Source organism: Lepidochelys olivacea (genome assembly GCF_965140295.1).
Source record: "Lepidochelys olivacea isolate rLepOli2 genome assembly, chromosome: 27".
Taxonomy (NCBI): Eukaryota; Metazoa; Chordata; order Testudines; family Cheloniidae; genus Lepidochelys; species Lepidochelys olivacea.
This window is the reverse complement of record NC_140437.1, coordinates 14,629,116-14,646,250: the sequence shown is the minus strand read 5'-3', so window position 1 is coordinate 14,646,250 and position 17,135 is coordinate 14,629,116. Positions and strand designations below refer to the sequence as shown.

At 60.2% G+C, this 17,135-nt stretch overlaps 1 protein-coding gene across 5 annotated transcripts in view; it reads right to left on the bottom strand.

The window, feature by feature from the left end:
• Window positions 1-17,135, bottom strand: part of ARHGAP23 (Rho GTPase activating protein 23) — a gene marked incomplete at its 5' end in the record, with an annotated part of 125,606 nt that overhangs the window by 24,009 nt on the left and 84,462 nt on the right. For all 5 annotated transcript variants that reach the window (XM_084615792.1, XM_084615791.1, XM_084615793.1 and 2 more), the window contains 6 exons: window positions 116-253; window positions 1,400-1,457; window positions 2,465-2,576; window positions 3,949-4,104; window positions 7,561-9,178; window positions 15,674-15,728. In XM_084615792.1, coding sequence (XP_084471918.1) covers window positions 116-253; window positions 1,400-1,457; window positions 2,465-2,576; window positions 3,949-4,104; window positions 7,561-9,178; window positions 15,674-15,728 — 2,137 coding nt within the window. The remainder of the gene's footprint in view (window positions 1-115; window positions 254-1,399; window positions 1,458-2,464; window positions 2,577-3,948; window positions 4,105-7,560; window positions 9,179-15,673; window positions 15,729-17,135) is intronic.

Sequence of the window (17,135 nt, the reverse complement as noted above, 5' to 3'; positions counted from 1 at the left end):
AAAGGGATCACATGACACATCACACAAACATCTCCAAAGAGGGGTTTTTCTCTTCCATACAAGCCCACCCAGCACTTCCCCCCTGGCCTGGGGTTCCTGTACAGCGGACACGTACCTTCCCCTTTTTGGTGAGGATCTGTTTGTAGTGGAGCCAGCCCTCTTTCCTCACGTCGCTGAAAGTCACGTCCGAGAGGTCGGAGGTCGAGTGCCTCTTTGATCGTGTGTCTTCAGACATTCCGAGGCTGTCCAGAGACTGCAGGGGGAGAGGAGAAGGGAGAGATGGGTGTACGGCCCTCACGGGTACTGCACTCGCGCCCTGGCAGTCCAGAGGCAGACAGGCACGCATGGTGCTGGGGGAGGAACCTCTCCAGCTCTGGCACGCTACCCCTCTCACTCTCACCATGGGGCATTACAGGCAGTGGCTTCCCACTGGGGAGAGGAAAGCCAGGCCTCCCAGCTCGATCAGGCCCAGCACTGTGATAACACCAGGCAACTCTCAGGCTTTGTCCCCACCAGGATTTCAACCGCTTCAGCGCAAATCCCTCATGTAGACAGAGTTTCCACAGGGGCAGCAAAACTGACTCACTCTGGCTTGAAATCAGGCTGGCGCTGATGCAAGTCACGCTGTGCTGGGTTAAGTTGTGTCTGCATGAGGGGTTGAAACCAATGAGCCAAACCTGAGGGCTGAAATCCCAGTCAAGATAAGGCCGCGCAGCTCCCACTGGTGCAATCGTGAGCCTGTGGGGCAGCAGGTGCCCCACTGCCCTACACTTCAAAGGCCTCATTTACCCCAGTGCAGAGCGGGCGTCAATGTTGGAGCGGAACTGACGTGCGCTGGAGTGAACGGCTCTGCAAGTGCAGGGAAATGCAGCGGATGGTCCAGCACATGTCCCTGAGCATTAGAGGAGGCAGAGCATGAAACGAACCCACCGGGCCAAACCCTCTGCTGGCGGAAGCAAGGTGAGCTCACTGACATCAGTGCTGTTTGGCCCGTTTTACACCAGCTGATCCCTGGCGTCGCCGGCCTTAAACTGATCAGAGCAAACTGTTGTTCACTGATTACTCGGGGCTGTGCGGGGGCAATGCACAAACCTGTGGTTTCCCACTGGAGGCACCGGGTGCAAGACTGGAACAGCACAGTTATGACTGTACTGTGCTAGCCGGAGGCCGTCCGAGCCTCAGGAGGGACTCGGGATAGCAGTGGCGGGCAGGGCAGAAATGCCCAGCGGCCTCAGGCAGAGCAGCCACCCAACATGAGGCCCTGGCTCCCCTCACGCAAACCAGGCCCCAGTGGGTGGCATCCAAGCGGCTGGGGGTGCATGGTACCAGCACGGCCTTGGCAGGCATCATTACAGTGGCAGATGGAACCCCTGCCCTCTTCTTCACTGCGAACACCTACCCCGTCTGTGAAGAAACTCCTCAGCATGCGGAGACTCGGCACCCGGCTTGGCATCCTCCTGCAAGGAAAGCAGCCGCCCGTGAGCACAGAGCAGGAGAGGTGGCAAGCGTTCCTGAGCACAAGGGCGTTCCAAGGACAGTCCCCACTGGCCCCAGCCCCTTCTTGCGGCGGCTGGGGCATCTCTTCAATATGGAGCTGCAGGAGTCACTGGCTCCTTGTGGGCTGTGGAGAAGGCTCTGGCCTGGGACTCAGGAGACCTGGGTTCAAGCTCTGGTTCTGATGGAGGACGGGCAATTGGGCCTTTGAGATCCACAGATGCAAACCACACTCTGTGTGAGTTGTGCAATGATCCCCCGCAAGGGCAGCAGCAAATGGAGGGGCTGGTTTGCAACGTTCACACACCGTGCTTTGGCTGAGCTGCTGCAGGACGGGCATTGTGGCCGAGCGAAAGGAACACGGGTACGTGGTCCCAAGTTCTAATCCCAGCTCTGCTACTTACTCACTGCGGGGCCTTGGCAGAGTCACTTAGGGCCTGATTTTCAGTAGTGCCCTGTCACATCTCTCAGGCCATGAATGCAAAGGCTGGCTTAGGGCTTGTCTGCATGGGGATGCTACTGTGAAATCAGCTAGGGTGTGAACTGACCACGGCCACAGCTATAACCCACCAGCCCCCCAGGGACAAGCCTTAGGCCAGGCAGAGAACAACAGTAAACTTTGGAAAGTTAGTAGTTGTGAAACAGCACAAAGGATTCCGGGGTATGGGGTAACACGTGGAGAACTGATCGCTCACAAACACAGTATCTAGCCTCATGCCTTCCTTGGATCAGACCAGCTCTGTGTCCCACCCCCTGCCCTAATGGATCACACTCCCGGCCCATCAAATCCAAGATTGGCCAATAGTTGCACTTTCAGGAGGCCCTGAATTCTCTTGTCCTCTAATGCACAGCAGCTGGAGATCACACCCTGACATATGCAGCTATGAGGCTAGGATGGGGCTACCCCTGAAAAGGGAAGAAGCCATTGTTTGGCTGGCACGCAACGGGGTGGGGAAGGGGTCACCCCTACCTTAGGATCTTCCCCTCGTCACGAAATGTGTTCAGACCATCGTCACATGACTTGGAGCGCTCTGTTGTTATGGCCAGGAGGTAGGAGGATCGGCGACTGGCTTTGATGCTGCCTGAAAGGGAAAGGAGAGAGAAAAGGGCAATCAGTACACACGGGAAGAGCCAGTTCACAAGGCAGTCGGTGTTTTACCAGCCTCGGGAACGGATTAGCTTGTCACAGTACTAAGGACTGGGGATCAGGATTCCTGGGTTCTATTCCCATCTCTGGGAGGAAACGTGCCTAATGGTTAGAGTTCGGGGATTGGCAGTCAGGGCTCAGGGGTTTTGCTGCATGACTTCAAGCAAGTCCTTTAACCTCTCTGTGCATCAGCTTCTCCGTCTGTAATACGTGCAAGCAAGGCAGGAATACAGGGAAACAACGTATGCCGTGTGCCAGCATGCAGCAGGACCCCAGATCAGAATACCCCAGCAGGGCACCTGTCCTGCTTTGTGGTTAAGGCTGATGGTTAGTAAGGAGCTGAGCCGGGATGTGGAGAGCGCACCAGGGCTAACAATGCTGGGCGAGGGAGAGATCCTCAGCTCTCACAGCAGAGCCATTTTTATTCTTGTATCTTCTTGCTGGTGCCTGGGGAAGAGCTGGCCACAGAGTGCTGAACCAGAGCTGGTACAACCTGGCTCTCCTGCAGCTGTTTACAGACGGTCCATGAACGCACTTAGGGCCTGAGCTTCCTCTCACCCACACGGGCATCAACCCGGAGTCACTCCAGGTAAACCAATGGAGCAGCGCTGTTTGACGCTGAGGGCCACTGAAGCTGGCTGATCATTGTTTAGGGAAGCCCCCCGGGTCCAGTTTCCTGTCGGGAGGTGGTGCAGTCGGGATGCAGGGGCAGGACCCCGGGGGCGGTGGCATGGTAGGGGACACGTGATCTGCAGACATGCAGCAGGCTCCTCCAGGGAGCGATTTACCGGAGCCCTGAGAATTCCCCTCATGGCTGGCACTCACATACTCCCAGCTCCTTTATTTACGTAGCTCATTTCCTCCCATCAGGCCAAGGCCCTTTCCTACCTGGCTCGTCTGGCCCTGCTCCCCTTGGCGGGGCCAGGATCATCCCCTACAGCAGGCTGTCAGATGCTTTGCATACACCTCATTTCCCAGGATATAAGCGACAGGGATCCCATCACCTTCCCTGGAGAGGCAGGACCACGGCCCAGCAGGACCCTGAGGGTTCCCCCCCATGTTCACCCTGCATTTCCCTTCCCGGGTTTCCTCCGCCGACTCCTCATGACGTCCCCCCCGGAAGTCGGGGCCGTTCCCTACTTCTCTCTTGTTCTGCACTCTGGCTCCTGGGTGCTCAAGACACAGGCCGCTCTACACCCTGGTACCCGGGCAGGAGCCCAGCAGCATGGACTCCTGCGTTTCTCAGGCCCTGATCAGCTGCTGCCCCCGAGGGTGCCCCTGCCCCAGCGGGAGGGGTGGGTACTTACTGCAGTCCTGGGAGTAATGGCGGCTGATGGCGAAGGTGAAGGCGGGTGAGGAGGGGCTGCCGGTGATCGAGGGGGCTGAGTTCATGGCACTGGAGACGACGGAGGAGGCGGGGATGTGCTTTGCCTTCAGGTCGATACTGGGGCTCGTCGGCTCGTCTAGAAGAATGGGGCGCACCGTGAACCAATGGAACCGTGGGCGGACAGAACAGAGCAGCTAGCCAGCCAGAGACTCATGCGGGAAAGGCTGGGGTCTCCCGCCCAGCGCCTCCCACTGGGAGACCCTCCCCCAGCCCTACGGCACCAGTCCCCAGAGTGCCTCCTGCTGCGAGGCTGGGAGCGTGGGGCCCGAGATCTCCGCAGTCTGTGCTCCACCAGCACCCCCTGCAGTGAGAAGCCCAGGACCAAAGTGCCAGGGAACCCCTGGCTTCCAGACCCTCTGCCAGGACCCTTTCCCGGGAGGGGGGGGGCGCAGTGCCAGTGCCCGGTGCAGGCTCGGCAGCAGGCACGCAAGAGGCCTTTTCCAACTGCTGCCCCATCCTCAATCCCCTCTACCCCCCCCAGGAAGGAACAGCCCAGCGGTTCAAGTCAGTGAGTTGCCCCTACCCCTCCAAACCTAGGGCTGCCTCCCCAAGCAAACCGGTCATTCCCCCATCGCCGCCGGTGCCGGAGAATCCAGCCCTGCCCTCCATCTCCGAGGAGCCCCGCTGCCCTAAGAGCTGCAGGCCAGGGGTGCGCTGGCTGGGGCTGGGGCCTGGAGCCCAGGCGCCAGCGTCCATGCCGGGGGTGCACCGATAGCCCGTCACGGAGGTGCCGGCAGGGCTTGAGGCCATGTTCTAGGGACACACAGCTGCTCTTGGCTGGAGCGGGACAGGGGGCTGGGAACTAGTGGGAGGGGCTGAGGGCCCTGCCTCGACGCACTTGCTCTGCTGCCAACAAGGCTGGCTGTGTGTGCCGGGGCAGCCCCGTGCCGCTGCTTCCCCCGGGCAAGGTGGCCAGGGGAACAAAGGCGGGCCAGGCTGGGCACACAAACAATAGCCAGGCTTGTGAGGAATGCGTGGAGAACAACGGTCCCACAGTGCCAGGCTGGGCATGTCGCGGGCAGCTGAGTAAGGCTTCCATTGTGCCCTGGGCTCTCCCGGGTATGAGGAGACGACACGTGCCAGGGAGAAAGGCTATGATGTCCCCCGAAGGCATCATCAATGGGGACAGGGAAGCGCAGGGGAGGGGAGAGAGCTGACAGGGCCAGAGCTGCCCATCAACTGGGGGCCCAGGTCTCACTGGATGGAACCCCAGGCAGGTTTCATCTCAGGCCCCACAGGGAAGCCTGGGGACGAAGTGGCTGCAGGGCAGGCAGAAGAGAATCAACCCCTTTCCCCAAGGCCTGTGTTCAGGACAGACCAGCTGCTGGGCTGGCATGGAGACGCCTGCCCTGCTCAGGAGACACACAAAGGCGGCAGGGTCTGCAGGTTCCCCAGAGTCTCTATCTCCCCCCGTCCTGCTCACCCCTGAAAACCCCCGAGCAGCCGTGTCTGGTCTGGCTGCAGCTGGACCAGCGTCTGGGGAAACGGCACGATCAGCAGCAGGGCCCCGGACTGGGAGTCGGGGTCTGCTGGGTGACCCTGGCCAGGTCTATTCCCTCCTCTGTGCTTCTGTTTGCTTCCCCGCCCTTTGCTGTCTTGTGAGTTCCTTGGGGCCGGGACCGTCTCTCCCCACGTGTGTGCAGCACCCACTCTCGGCTGGGGCGTTGCCATCACACCCACCTCTTGGCTCTGCCAATGGAGGCCCCGGCAGGAGACCCCCCCCCCCACTACAAGCGTGGCAGTTTTCAGTGGTCACCAGGCAAGCCAGAGCCCACTTACTGTGACCTCCCAAGGGGCAGCAAAGGACCAGGCAGCTCAAGCCATGGGAGATGGTACCTCCCCTGGGAGCCCAGCAGCCCCCGTCCCCCAGGGCTGGTGGCCCCAAAGTCAGGCCACGGAGCTAGTCTCTGGGCCTCTCCCTTCTCCTGGTGCCTGCTGGCTGGGTGAGTTCCCGGGCACTGAGTGCTTGGGACACCGGCAGGCCTTGCCAAGGCTTTCTGCCAAGCCAGGGCTGGAGAGACGTATTCCTGGGAAGCTGGGCCTGGCCTGGTGAGACGGAGGCCAGCGCTGGGCAGGCGGGGACAGCTGCAGCAACCTGCTAACCACATCCCTGTCCTGTCCAGGCAAGAAGGAATTCGGGGTGGGGGGCGGGAAATCCTGTGGCCAGCCCCCTCCCAGTGCAGCGCAGAGGGATTGGATGGCACAGGAGAGCAGAAACGGGAGACGACGCCCTTGGCCGCTTGTTAGCTAGTCTGAATCTAGCACCACCAGACAGCAAAGTGAGTTGTGGGGGCTCAGCCCAGGTCTGCGTCACCCAGAGAGGCAGGACTCCCCGTGTTGGGGAGCGTCACGTTCGGGGCAGTGCCCATCCCCCAGCCTCTCTGGCAGCCAGCTGATGGAACTCAGCCTCGGGGGTCGCCAGGCAGGCACCTTTCGTGAGCAGCAAATAAGGCCCGACTCTGCCAAGCCCCTGCAAGCAGCTCCAGCTGCAGGGCTCTGGGGATAGGGGTGCTCGCAGGAATGCCGAGTCTAGCAGCGCATGGAAGGGGCAACGGGACAATCAGAGGCCGCATCGATGGGATGTCCAAGGCCGGCACCCAGCTTTAAGGCAGGTTAGGGGACGGTCCCGGGCTCCCCGCAGCACACAGTTCTGCTGAGATATGCCCCAGCAGGGACAACAGCAGCCAGGCCCCTTGACCAGTAGGCTCCTTCCTGGGCGTCCCTGACCCTTCCTCCACCGGACGCACTGGGGACCCTTTCTCCCTACCCCAAGCTGGATGCTTCCTCCCCACGCTCCCCTGTGCTTTGCTGCTTGCAAGGACAAGCACTGCTTTGGGCCTGACCTGACTGTCTGACCACAGTCGACTACCACGAGACCAGGGCAGCAGTGCGATGGCCCACCCATACCCCTGCCACTGTTCCTCACCCCCTTCTCTTTCCACCCCGATGTCTCTGGCCCTTTGCTCTCCCGATCTCTGGGACCACCTAGCACATCCATGGTGGGTTTGGCAACAAGAGGCCCGTAGCTGCCTGTTTCTCCCCTGCATGTGCTTCTCCAAACCAGACACACTCATCCAAGCAGGCGCTGAAGGGACCCAAGCACCTGGCTTCACTGTGCCCGTCTGCACCTGCCCAGCCTACGGTCGGATCTGCCTGTGCACCAAGCTGCCATCTTGGCTGATGCACCGGGGATCAAACCAGGGACCTTCGGAGCGAAAGGCAGGAAGTCTACAGCTTGAGCTAAAGAGCCAGGACGCTGTCGGTGGGGCTTTAACAGGCCTGTACCCTCTGCGGCTCGGACCCAGCGGGGACATGTCATTACCACCAAGTTGATGCCTGCTCCTCAGCATCCATTACCCTGCAGCTGAGGCTGCTTCCTGCCCCGAGGGGATCCCTGGTGCTGGGCTTTCGGAGGCGAGATGCTCCCTGGCTCCTGAGCTGGATACACAGCTGTGAGACCCCCACCACCTTGGGCTCTGGTTGAAGGAACCCCCCCCCCAGTGCCTGAGGTTCCCAAGCGCTCCCCCCTCACCTATAAATGGAATGGATGCCAGGGAATCCTCTGGCACCGCCAATGGTGCCACCCGCCGAGCGGGCCGCTCCGCCACCAACTTGTCCCCTTTGCAGCTCGGTGGCGGGTCGCAAATGTCCGTCTCCTTCATGTGGTCGGGGAAGATGAAGTTCATCTGCCTGGCGGGGGCCGGCGCCTTGCGGCCCGTGGGAGGCTTCTGCCGGAGGACCACCTCCTCTTTCCTCTCCTCCGCTTCGGGCTGAGGCAGAGCCGGCTGGAGAGACCTGGCGCTGCTGTCTTGGCTGGGGGTTCTTTGGTCCTTGGGGATCTCGGGCCCGCTGCCCGGCAGGTGGTCCGGGCCAGGGGGGGCGGCAGTTGGCAGTGACGGGGACCTGTCCGGGTAAGGTGCTGGTTGGGTTCCTTGCCTTTGAGATATATTGAACACTGGAAGGCCACCAAAGATAGGGTCCCTGAAGGAGAGCGCGTGGAGTAGGCCAGTCCTGCGCTGGAAGGAGGGGCTGTAGCTCCTATACCCGATGTACCCCGAGTCGTCGGCGCTCCGCAGGTTGGGCTGGGAAGGGTGTTTCTGCACGTGGGCGGGGGGAGGGTCTCGAGAGGAGCAAGAGGGGGCGTACGAACTTGGCTGGCTAGGCTGAGCTTGGGCAACTTGCCCGGGGCCCGGCCTATAGAACTTCTCTGGCAGCCATGTGCACTTGTCCAGGGGGGGCGAGACCAGGGCGCTCTGCTCCAGAGTCTCCATGGAGCGCCCGTACCTCCCCAAGGAATTGTCGGACCGGGCCCGGTAGCCCCAGCTGTCGTGGCTGGGCTGAAGCAAGGTGTCTTGTGAGGCACTGTGGGGCCAGCCTCTGGAAGCCGGGGTGTCTCCCAGGCGGTCCTGAGAGACGCTGCGGTACCGGGGCGGCATCACGTACCTCCGCTCTTCTGAGGCGCTCCGGCGCGGTACTTGGCTGGACAGCCAGTTGGAGAGTGCCTGCTGGCACTCCAGCCGTCTGATGGCCTTGGGGCCACCCAGATACTCCCAGGAGGGACGGCCCGGGCCGTCAGGCCCCGTGCTGGCATCTCGGCTGTCCTTGAAGCCACAGTGAGTCCGATGGTCTGGGAGATGCCTGGGGACCCCGTAGCAGGCCTGGTTGGCCATGGAGGAAGCAGTCGGGACGCCGTACCTCTCTGGCAAGGAAGAAGCAAGGGGACCTGGGAAGCTGGTGTTAGAGGCGCGCGAGAAGGAGCTGGGGGCTGGGACCGGCCTTGCGACGGGCATCCCGGGCCTCGGCTGGGTCATTCCATACTGGATCTCCTCCGTGTGGTGGGCCGGGCTGGAATGGGTGCTGCCGAACTCCCGAGCAGTGTCGCTTCTGGCCTCGTTCCAGGTGGTGGGCATGGGGCTGCCGAGCGCCGCGCTGTTCAAGGGGGAAGATGGGCCTGAAGAAGCAGGCCGGTAGGGTCTGCCGTCCGCCTGCTGTCCCTGCAAAGGCTCAGCTACCATCGCCTCCCGGCTGGGAGCCCTGGACTGGAACAGGTAGGTCTTCCGAGGGTAACAGATGGGAGGTGGCTCCGGGATGCTCTGGGCTCCCCCGGAGTAGGGTTCATTGCCCTTCAAGTAGGCATCCTGAGAATAGGCCTGGAAAAGGAGAGAGAGGAGAGGAGTCAGGGCGGGCGGCGTCCTGGCCCAGGAGACATTGGTACCACCAGGCATCCTCCCAATGCCCGTCCCAGGCCCGTCACCCCATCAACACGGCCCAGGTTCCCAGGAGCCAACCAATAAACCCAATGGGATGGGATGGGATGGGGGTAACACCGGGACAGTGGCACACCTGAACCGGGACAGGACAAATCCTGAGCCCCATGGCGCTGCCATTCAAAACAAGGACACCACTGATACACCCAGGCCGTGTAAGTGACATGGGCGGCTGAGTGCTAAGAGGCCTCCCATGCTTGACTCATATGATCCCAGGCTACAAAAGGGGCAGAGACCAAGGCTAGCACCAGCCGCCTGCGACCGTGAGGCACTTGAGCTTATGAACCCAACCGGGATGGGCACCGCTGGGCCCTTCGGGTCTAAAGACTCACACAGACGGGCGAGGTGAGGCCACCAGTGGTGTGGACTATACACCAAACCGCGAGATGACCGCGGCGCCACCCACTGGGCACATCCCTCCGGCAGGGCAGATCTCATCCCCCTTCTAGGGCAGGGCTGACCACGCGCAATGCGAGCAGAATCAGGCGCTCCTGCTGGAGCAGCGCTCAGTGCTGCGGGAAGGGAGCCGGGCGTGCCATCCCTGCACCGCGGGGGGGAGAGAGATGCCCACCTCCAGCCTAAGTCCACTGGGGCTGCGGCCAAGTGATTTTGAGGGGTCGTTGTGAGACACCGGAAAGGGAGATGATTTTCAGGGGCCAGTGCTCAGCGCATAGTGAAAACCCAGGTCTCTAAAGTTGGGCCTCTCAGGACTGCTGCCCCTGAAATCATTAGTGACTGTCTCAGCCCAGAGCCTCGATCAGCCTGGGAAAGGGCCACCCGAAATCCTCCCCTGCTGTGCAGACATCAAACACATTTCCAGACGCGCTTTCTGCTGGGGTGGAAAGTGACTAACATGCTCCGGTTGCTGCCAGCCGCATTGCTCTCCCATGCTATGCTCACGGCTATGCTGGCTTCACGTGGTCTCTGGTTCCATCTCCTTAAAATACTCCCTGATGCACTGAGCTGGACGGAGAGCCAGGATTTTCCTTCTCTCATCTTTCATAGGCATTTCTGAACTAACCTGCCCAGCTGCAGGCTGAGCCTAAACCCTGAACCTCTTAACAGAACAGCCTCCTACAGCCTTCGTGTGAGCAGAGGAAGCGCTACCCAGTGGTTAAGCAAGGGCCTGGGCATTCGGACACGGGGCTTCTCAGCCCAGCCCTGCAACTGACGCATTGCACACATTTGGGCAAGTCACTTCCCTTCTCCAGACCTCAGTTTCCTCATCTGCAAAATGGGGATAAATTCCTCACCTGCCCACCTTTGGAAAAAGCCCAGAGACACTCCAGCATAAGGCACTAGATAACGGCACTAAGCAGTATTGTAACCTACCCCAGACGTTGCTCTGACTAGGCAACCCCAATAGACCATCCCAAAATATCGTCAAGGGCATATCCTGAGTACAACCCCCATGCCCTCTCTTAGCTTCCAAGTTTTGTCAAGCCTTGGAGCGGCTGCTTGGAGAGGCGTCCCTGTGTTCGCACATGGCAGCACAGCCCATCCTCACGCCATTCACCCAGTCTCACCAGGGCCAGGACTGTCCTCCCCATGTCACAGATGGGGAGCGTGAGGAAGGGAGAAGGGCTGGCCCCGAGGGAGGCAGGATAAGAATTCTGGAACGAGGAACCTCGGAGCCATGGCACAAGGGGAAAGCGCAGCAGTGCAGGACAGGAGAGGGCATTTTCTCAAGGGCCGGCCCCGGGCTGCGCAGTGAATGCCCGTGAGGTCTAAGAACACTCTCCACGCCAAATGCCGGGCGTAATTGTTGGACCTCCCTTGGCTAATATAAACACCACAGAGCCCAGCAGCCAGAACTCCCCTGCCCCAGATAAATCCACCCTGCAGGGCGAGGAAGAAGGAAAAGACCCATGTGTGACAGATGTCAACCTTGGCGCTTACTGTGCTCCTGGCAGGCACCCACGTACCATGGTGATGGGCGCAGGGTAAGAACGTGAGCAGGACACACGCAGAGGACGCCCCGCTGGACACCACACCGTGATGCTTCCCAGCAGGCTGCCAGGTGAGACCGGAGGGCAGGATCGGGGATACAAGGGAAACGCGGGGCATTGCCTATGTAGACAACACACACACAACAACCTGCTGGATCCCACGCTGGGAAGCTTCGGGCTGGAGAACCCGGGACCCTTGCTGCTGAACAAGAAGAGGTGCCTTGTATAGCAAGTAAAGCGGGTGGGCGAGTCCAAAATCTAAGAAGTCCCCTGCTAAGCAGAGAGTCCTGGATAACTAGGTGTGCACAGCTGGATGCGCAGGGGAGCAAGGGCTGAGGCAGGGTTTGGGGGGCCGCTGTCTAGCCTGGCCCCTGGCTCCCAGCCAGGATTCGTTCATGCAACATCTATCCCAGGGAAGCTGGTTTTAACCCCCTGCAGCAGATGGGGCATTTTTGAGGCATGATTTAATGTTCCACCCCCTGGGCCTGAGGTTGGTTCCCAGAGTGAAAGGGTTAACGACTAAGTGATGATAAGAGACGCACTGCAGCATCTCTCCTCCAGACGCCCAGCAGCACCCCACAAGCTGCAGGAACCGATTACAAGCGAATTGCAGGCAAGGCCGGGCTTCACCTGGAATGCAGCTGCCTCTGGGGTGGAAGGCAGCAGCCTGTCAACACCGCACAGCAAAGCCACAAGAATAATTCTGGAGCAAAAGTGATGCTGCAATGGAAACCACAGGAGGCCAAGTGCAGTCAGCGCTGGAAATCAGCCAGGGGAGAGCGTCACAATCATGGCCAGGGAAGGCAAGTGTTTCCAGTGAAGTTACCACGCCGCAAGCTTGCTGTCCAAAGGGAAGCAGCTCCAGCCACCCCACTGCATTGTCCCCAAACGACCCAACCCCTGGAATCTGCAGCAACCTGCTTCCTAAAGCTGCTCCGATTCTGACACCCCAGGAACCAGAGAGAGGGGAGGGAAACAGCCCCCTTCCCAAAGCTTCCTCTCTCTGGACTTGTGCTGGGGCCCGAACCCCAGGGTCCTTCCTGCCTCATCATTCAGTCCTTGGGAGGCCAATGGAGGGAGCAGGGCCCCTGGCTGCTCCCAGCTCCCCGCCGCCCTGGAATCCTGCTCTCAGGAAAGCTGCATTTCTGGGCAATGACAAACCAGCTCTTTCTGATCCAAAAAAGGAGCGGAGTGGAGCGGAGCGGTGCGGAGCTCCGACACGCTCGCTTAAAGGGGCGGCCGGAGCCCTGGGCTTCCTTCCCAGACTGTGCCACCTACTGAAGGACCTTCCCCGCCCCCATCCCTTTTTTAACCTGTTCAAGCTACAGCCAGAGGGTTAAACGCTCGCCTTTAATGACTAGCTGGCTCAGCTCTGGGAGGTTTCCTCTGTGCTGGAATAAAGGGAGTTGTCACGGGAGCCCCCGCCGGCATTTCTCTCGACAGTCGCCATCTCGTATCCTAGGCTCGTACAGCGCCTGGCACAATGGGGCCCTGTTCTCGGTGGGCTCACACACTACCGTAATAAACACGTTCAATCCGAATGCGATAGACGACCTAACAATCATATAATACACACCGACGACAGGGATCCCAAACAGAGCTCATTACCTCCCTCGATCCGGCAGCAGCCTTCTCCCCCGGCTGGCCGCTCCCTCGCTGCTCCCCGGGCACAGCCCTGGCCCAGACTAACCTTTCCTTCTCAATTTTTCCTTTTAAGTTGTTTGGGGATTTTGCGACTGGGACGTCCTGAGGCGGGAGGGAGGAGAGACCCCCCCCGAGCTGCAGGGAGCTCCTGGTTGAGGCCTGCCATTGGCTGCCGGAGCCGCACACCGCAGGAATGCCCACGCCCCCAGCCCAGGCACCGGGACGGGGAAACCCACACAAAGGTTCCTTTGGAATCCAAGCCGGGAAGCAAAGCTGGCCCTTGGCATCCGGCTCCTTTCGCACGTCCTGGGTCTCCTCTGAATCACACGCACAGACAGGAAGACAGACACAGGCAGACAGACACACATAACTGCACTACCCTTGTTCAAAACCCGTTCACTCCAAACACAGCCACAGGCCAGTGCTTTGGCTGAGAAGTACTGGGCCAAATTCATCCCTGGTGTAACTCCGGAGGACGCGCCCCGCCTGATCGCAGCCATGGCCCAGCTAGGCTGGGACCCTGAGCCCGACAGAGGTCAGCCCCAGACGTATCAGAGGAAGGTGCAAAAGGGCTCCAATTTCCCACTCTGCCATTGACCAGCCGGGTGACCATGGACATGCCAGGCCCCTGCTTAGTGCCTCAGTTTCCCCTCCCACCCTTTGTCTATTTTGACTGTAAGCTCTTCGGGGCAGTGACTGTCTCATAATGTGTGTCTGTACAGCACCCAACACAACGGAGCTCTGATCTCTGTTGGCACTACTGTGATATACATGACAGCAAAAACCAGGCAATTAGGCACTAACCCTGAACCTGCCCAGGGGAGTCATTCCTTCCTGACCCCAGCGGCTAGCGGCTGTGAAGGCCCTGCAGCAGGAGGGTTTGGAACCCAGGGACTTCTCTGCCATTACCTAAGGGATGATCCGTCCCATTACTGCAGACGCACTGGGAATACCCAGCCTGGGGCTCTAGAGTATCCTGTGACTCTCTGGGGCCCTGGGTGCGTTTGGGGTTTCCCCCTCACTTGTATGGCCTCAGGGCGGGTGGATCACAAGACCTCTGCCCCCCACACGCCTCTCTCCCCCCCAGCGTATTGCTGACACCCAAGCTTCCAAGGGATGTGGACAGAACTGAGGATCTTTTTTGCCCAAGGAGAAAAACTCTAGCCAGCATCCCAGAGTGGGGAAGAGGGGGAGGGTCCTGCGTCAATCACACCTTGATGGCCTGGGGCTGCTTCATGCCCTGGCAGCAACAGGCTCCGCACGCCAGGCCGTGGGGTCAGGGGGCTCAGATGACTGTGTCCCCCTCCTCCATTCCCTGGGTGACGGAGTAGCCCCCCGGCTCTGCCAAGGCTAGCTCCGCTCCTTTAACACAGATCACCCCACCCACCTGGGCGACGGAGCGTCTAGTCTAACCTGCCGCATCCCACGGGCCACGGAACCCTGCCCAGAGATTCCTACACCCAGCCCGACCACTCGCGGGAGGCTCTAGAACGTGTCTCCCAGAACCGTCCCCCATCTTCACGGAGGGTGTCGGAGCGAAGGCGAAGCCACCACATCCCTAGACAAGCCGCCCCCCCAGCTCATTCCCCACACTGCTAGACTTGTGCCTCTTCTCTGCAGGGTGATCCGGGCTGGTCCTACCACCATCCCACCCCCCAACAACCACGTCATGGCAACCGACCCCGGCCCAACACCCAATGATCTGTCACTTACAACCAGGGTGGGCTTCATTCCATCTCCCTCCTCGCACGCTGCCCCCCACCTCATTCCATCACTCCCCGCTCCTGCAGCAAGAGGAGGTGGCCAGTCAGCCCGGGGCAGGAGACAGGAATGGATTTCAAACAGGGTCCAGGGTGAACAGGTCAGGAGCATTCAGAGCTGGCAAACCCCCAACCCCAGCAACCGGCCTTGAATTCAGAACACACCACCCAAACTGCTGATGCATGGGGCCCCAAGAAAATGAGATCCCGTCGGGCTGCTATTAAAGGGAACCCTAAAGGCCCCCCCGACAAATTCCACCAGCCTCACCCCCAATCGAGGGAGGGGCTCAGGCGTGAGGGATTTTAAGTGCCATGGTTCACACCACTTGCCGCCCAGATGGCCGTGGCTAATCTGCTGGAGCAGGGGACGTCGGCTTTGCCCAGATAACCCCCCACCACAACCCCGCAATCAGCCTTGTCACACTGATCTGGCCAGCCCACGTCAGCCTCCCACTGTCCTGTCAGCCCCTCGGAGGCCACATGCACCCTCTTGGGCATGACGCGTGCCTGGCAGCCTTGCAGAATGCCGGCTAGCTAAGGCTTAAGCCGGGCTAAGTCTGTGCAGCCCAAAAAACCACGGCTGCACATCACATGTCCCTTTGCTTTTTGTAATCGGGAGCATCCCTGTGGAGACTACAAGTCCCAGCATGCAACAAGGCCACACAAAGGAGTACTGAATGCTGGGCGCTGTTCTCTCTGTGGGCTGCCCCTCTGCAGGGTAACGATGAGGGTGACTCGGCTGCAGGTTTAAGGTCTCCTGAGAAGTTGCCCATGTGGCCCACCTCCCCAAGCCATCTCCCCCAGGACTGTCATCTGCTCTGAAACCCTGGAGAGCAGCAGTGCCCAGCCTCACTGCCCGAAGAATGCCCCGGCTGTCACTGCTGAGCTAGGGGCTCTGGGTCAGCCCCCACCCACCAGTAAAGGGGAAGGGCTCTGCGCAGGGCGTGGCAAAACAGGGCCAAGCAAGGCACTCCCTGCTCATCACCAGCCCGAACCCAGGGAGAGTTCAGCAGCAAAAGGCTCACCAGCTGGAGGACGTCTTCGTCTTTGGGCATGATGGAGAGCTCCAAGGCATCGTCACTGCAGAGAGAGGGAAAGGCAGAGAGCGTCAGGGTCTGGATGCTGCGTGCAGCCAGCTCCCCGCGTCTCCAGGCTCCGAGTCATGCAGAGACCGGGGCAGTAACTGGATGCCAGGACTCAGCAGCCGAGGTGGGTTGCAGGGGCACAGGACAGCACTCCCCACCTGATGCTATGTGAGTGGCTGGGAAGGAGGCAAGACCTGCAACTGACAGGCAGCTCTGGGAATTACCCCCTAAGCTCAAGTGACTGAGGCGTGTGCTTCTGGTGGTGGAAGTCCAGGGTGTAATCTCCACTGACCCAGTGCCTGGCTGGCTGCGGCCAGCGGGGGTTATCTGATTAGTAGGTGTTAACGCCAAAGGAACAAGGATGGTGGGCTTTATTTATTTATTGTTTAAAGGCTGCAGATCTGCAGCATCGCGGCCCTGGGCTAGTGCACGAGAACCAGGCTGGAGGTTCGCAGGGCAGAGGTTTTACTCCAAAGGTTTGAGCCGGAAGATCCCAGCTGCGCAGGGCCCATACAGCAGCTCACACATGCAGCCCGGGACAGTAGAAGCTGCTGTTACTCCCAGAGGAGACAGCGGCCCAGCCGCCACGATGGGCCATTTTCCTTCCCAGGGGACAGGAAAGACTTCGTCTTAACGCCACATGCAAAAGACAGGACCTGTCACAGTGTAGCTACGCATCCCCCCGCCCGCCGCCAGCTGCGTGGGGGTGCACCGCCAGCAGCCGCTCTCAGATCCAGCCCTGGGATGGGAATGTGCTGCACCATGTCCCCTCCACGCCTGTAGCCCACCTCACCTCTCCCTTAGTCTGAGCAGTGCCCCTCCCTGCGACTCCCTCCCCCTCCCCCCGCGACTCCCTCCCCCCCCCCAGTCCCTCCTCCCAATTCAGCTCTGCCAAGCCCTCCATTGCGAACTTGTATCAAGAAAAGGGCTGGGATTCCTGACCCCTAATCCCCCGGCTCTAACATTCCCTCCCAGAGACCAGAAGAGAACCCAGGAGTCCTAGCTCCGGACCCCTGCTCTAACCATTAGACCATGCTCCATCGCAGAGCCAGGCCCGGAACCCAGGAGTCCTGGTTCCCCATCCCCTGCTCTAGCCACAGGATCACTCCCTCTTCCTTTGGTGACAGCGGCTGCTTATTTCTTTCTCAACTAATGAAAAGCTCAAGCCAAGGCAAGAAACTGCAACAAACCCCCTGGAAATCCCCTTTCCGTTTCAGAGCCAGTCGACAGCATGTAGCCCCCACCGTTCCCCCTCCCCTGCTGACGGCCACTGAATAGTTTTCCAAATGCAATTAGCACCCAGGGCTGAATCTTATATTTAGCTCATATCCAGATCACTTTCATTTGGTTCGTTCCCCAGGTGCTATACTTAGGAGCTATCGCGGTCAGGTTTGCCCCTCCA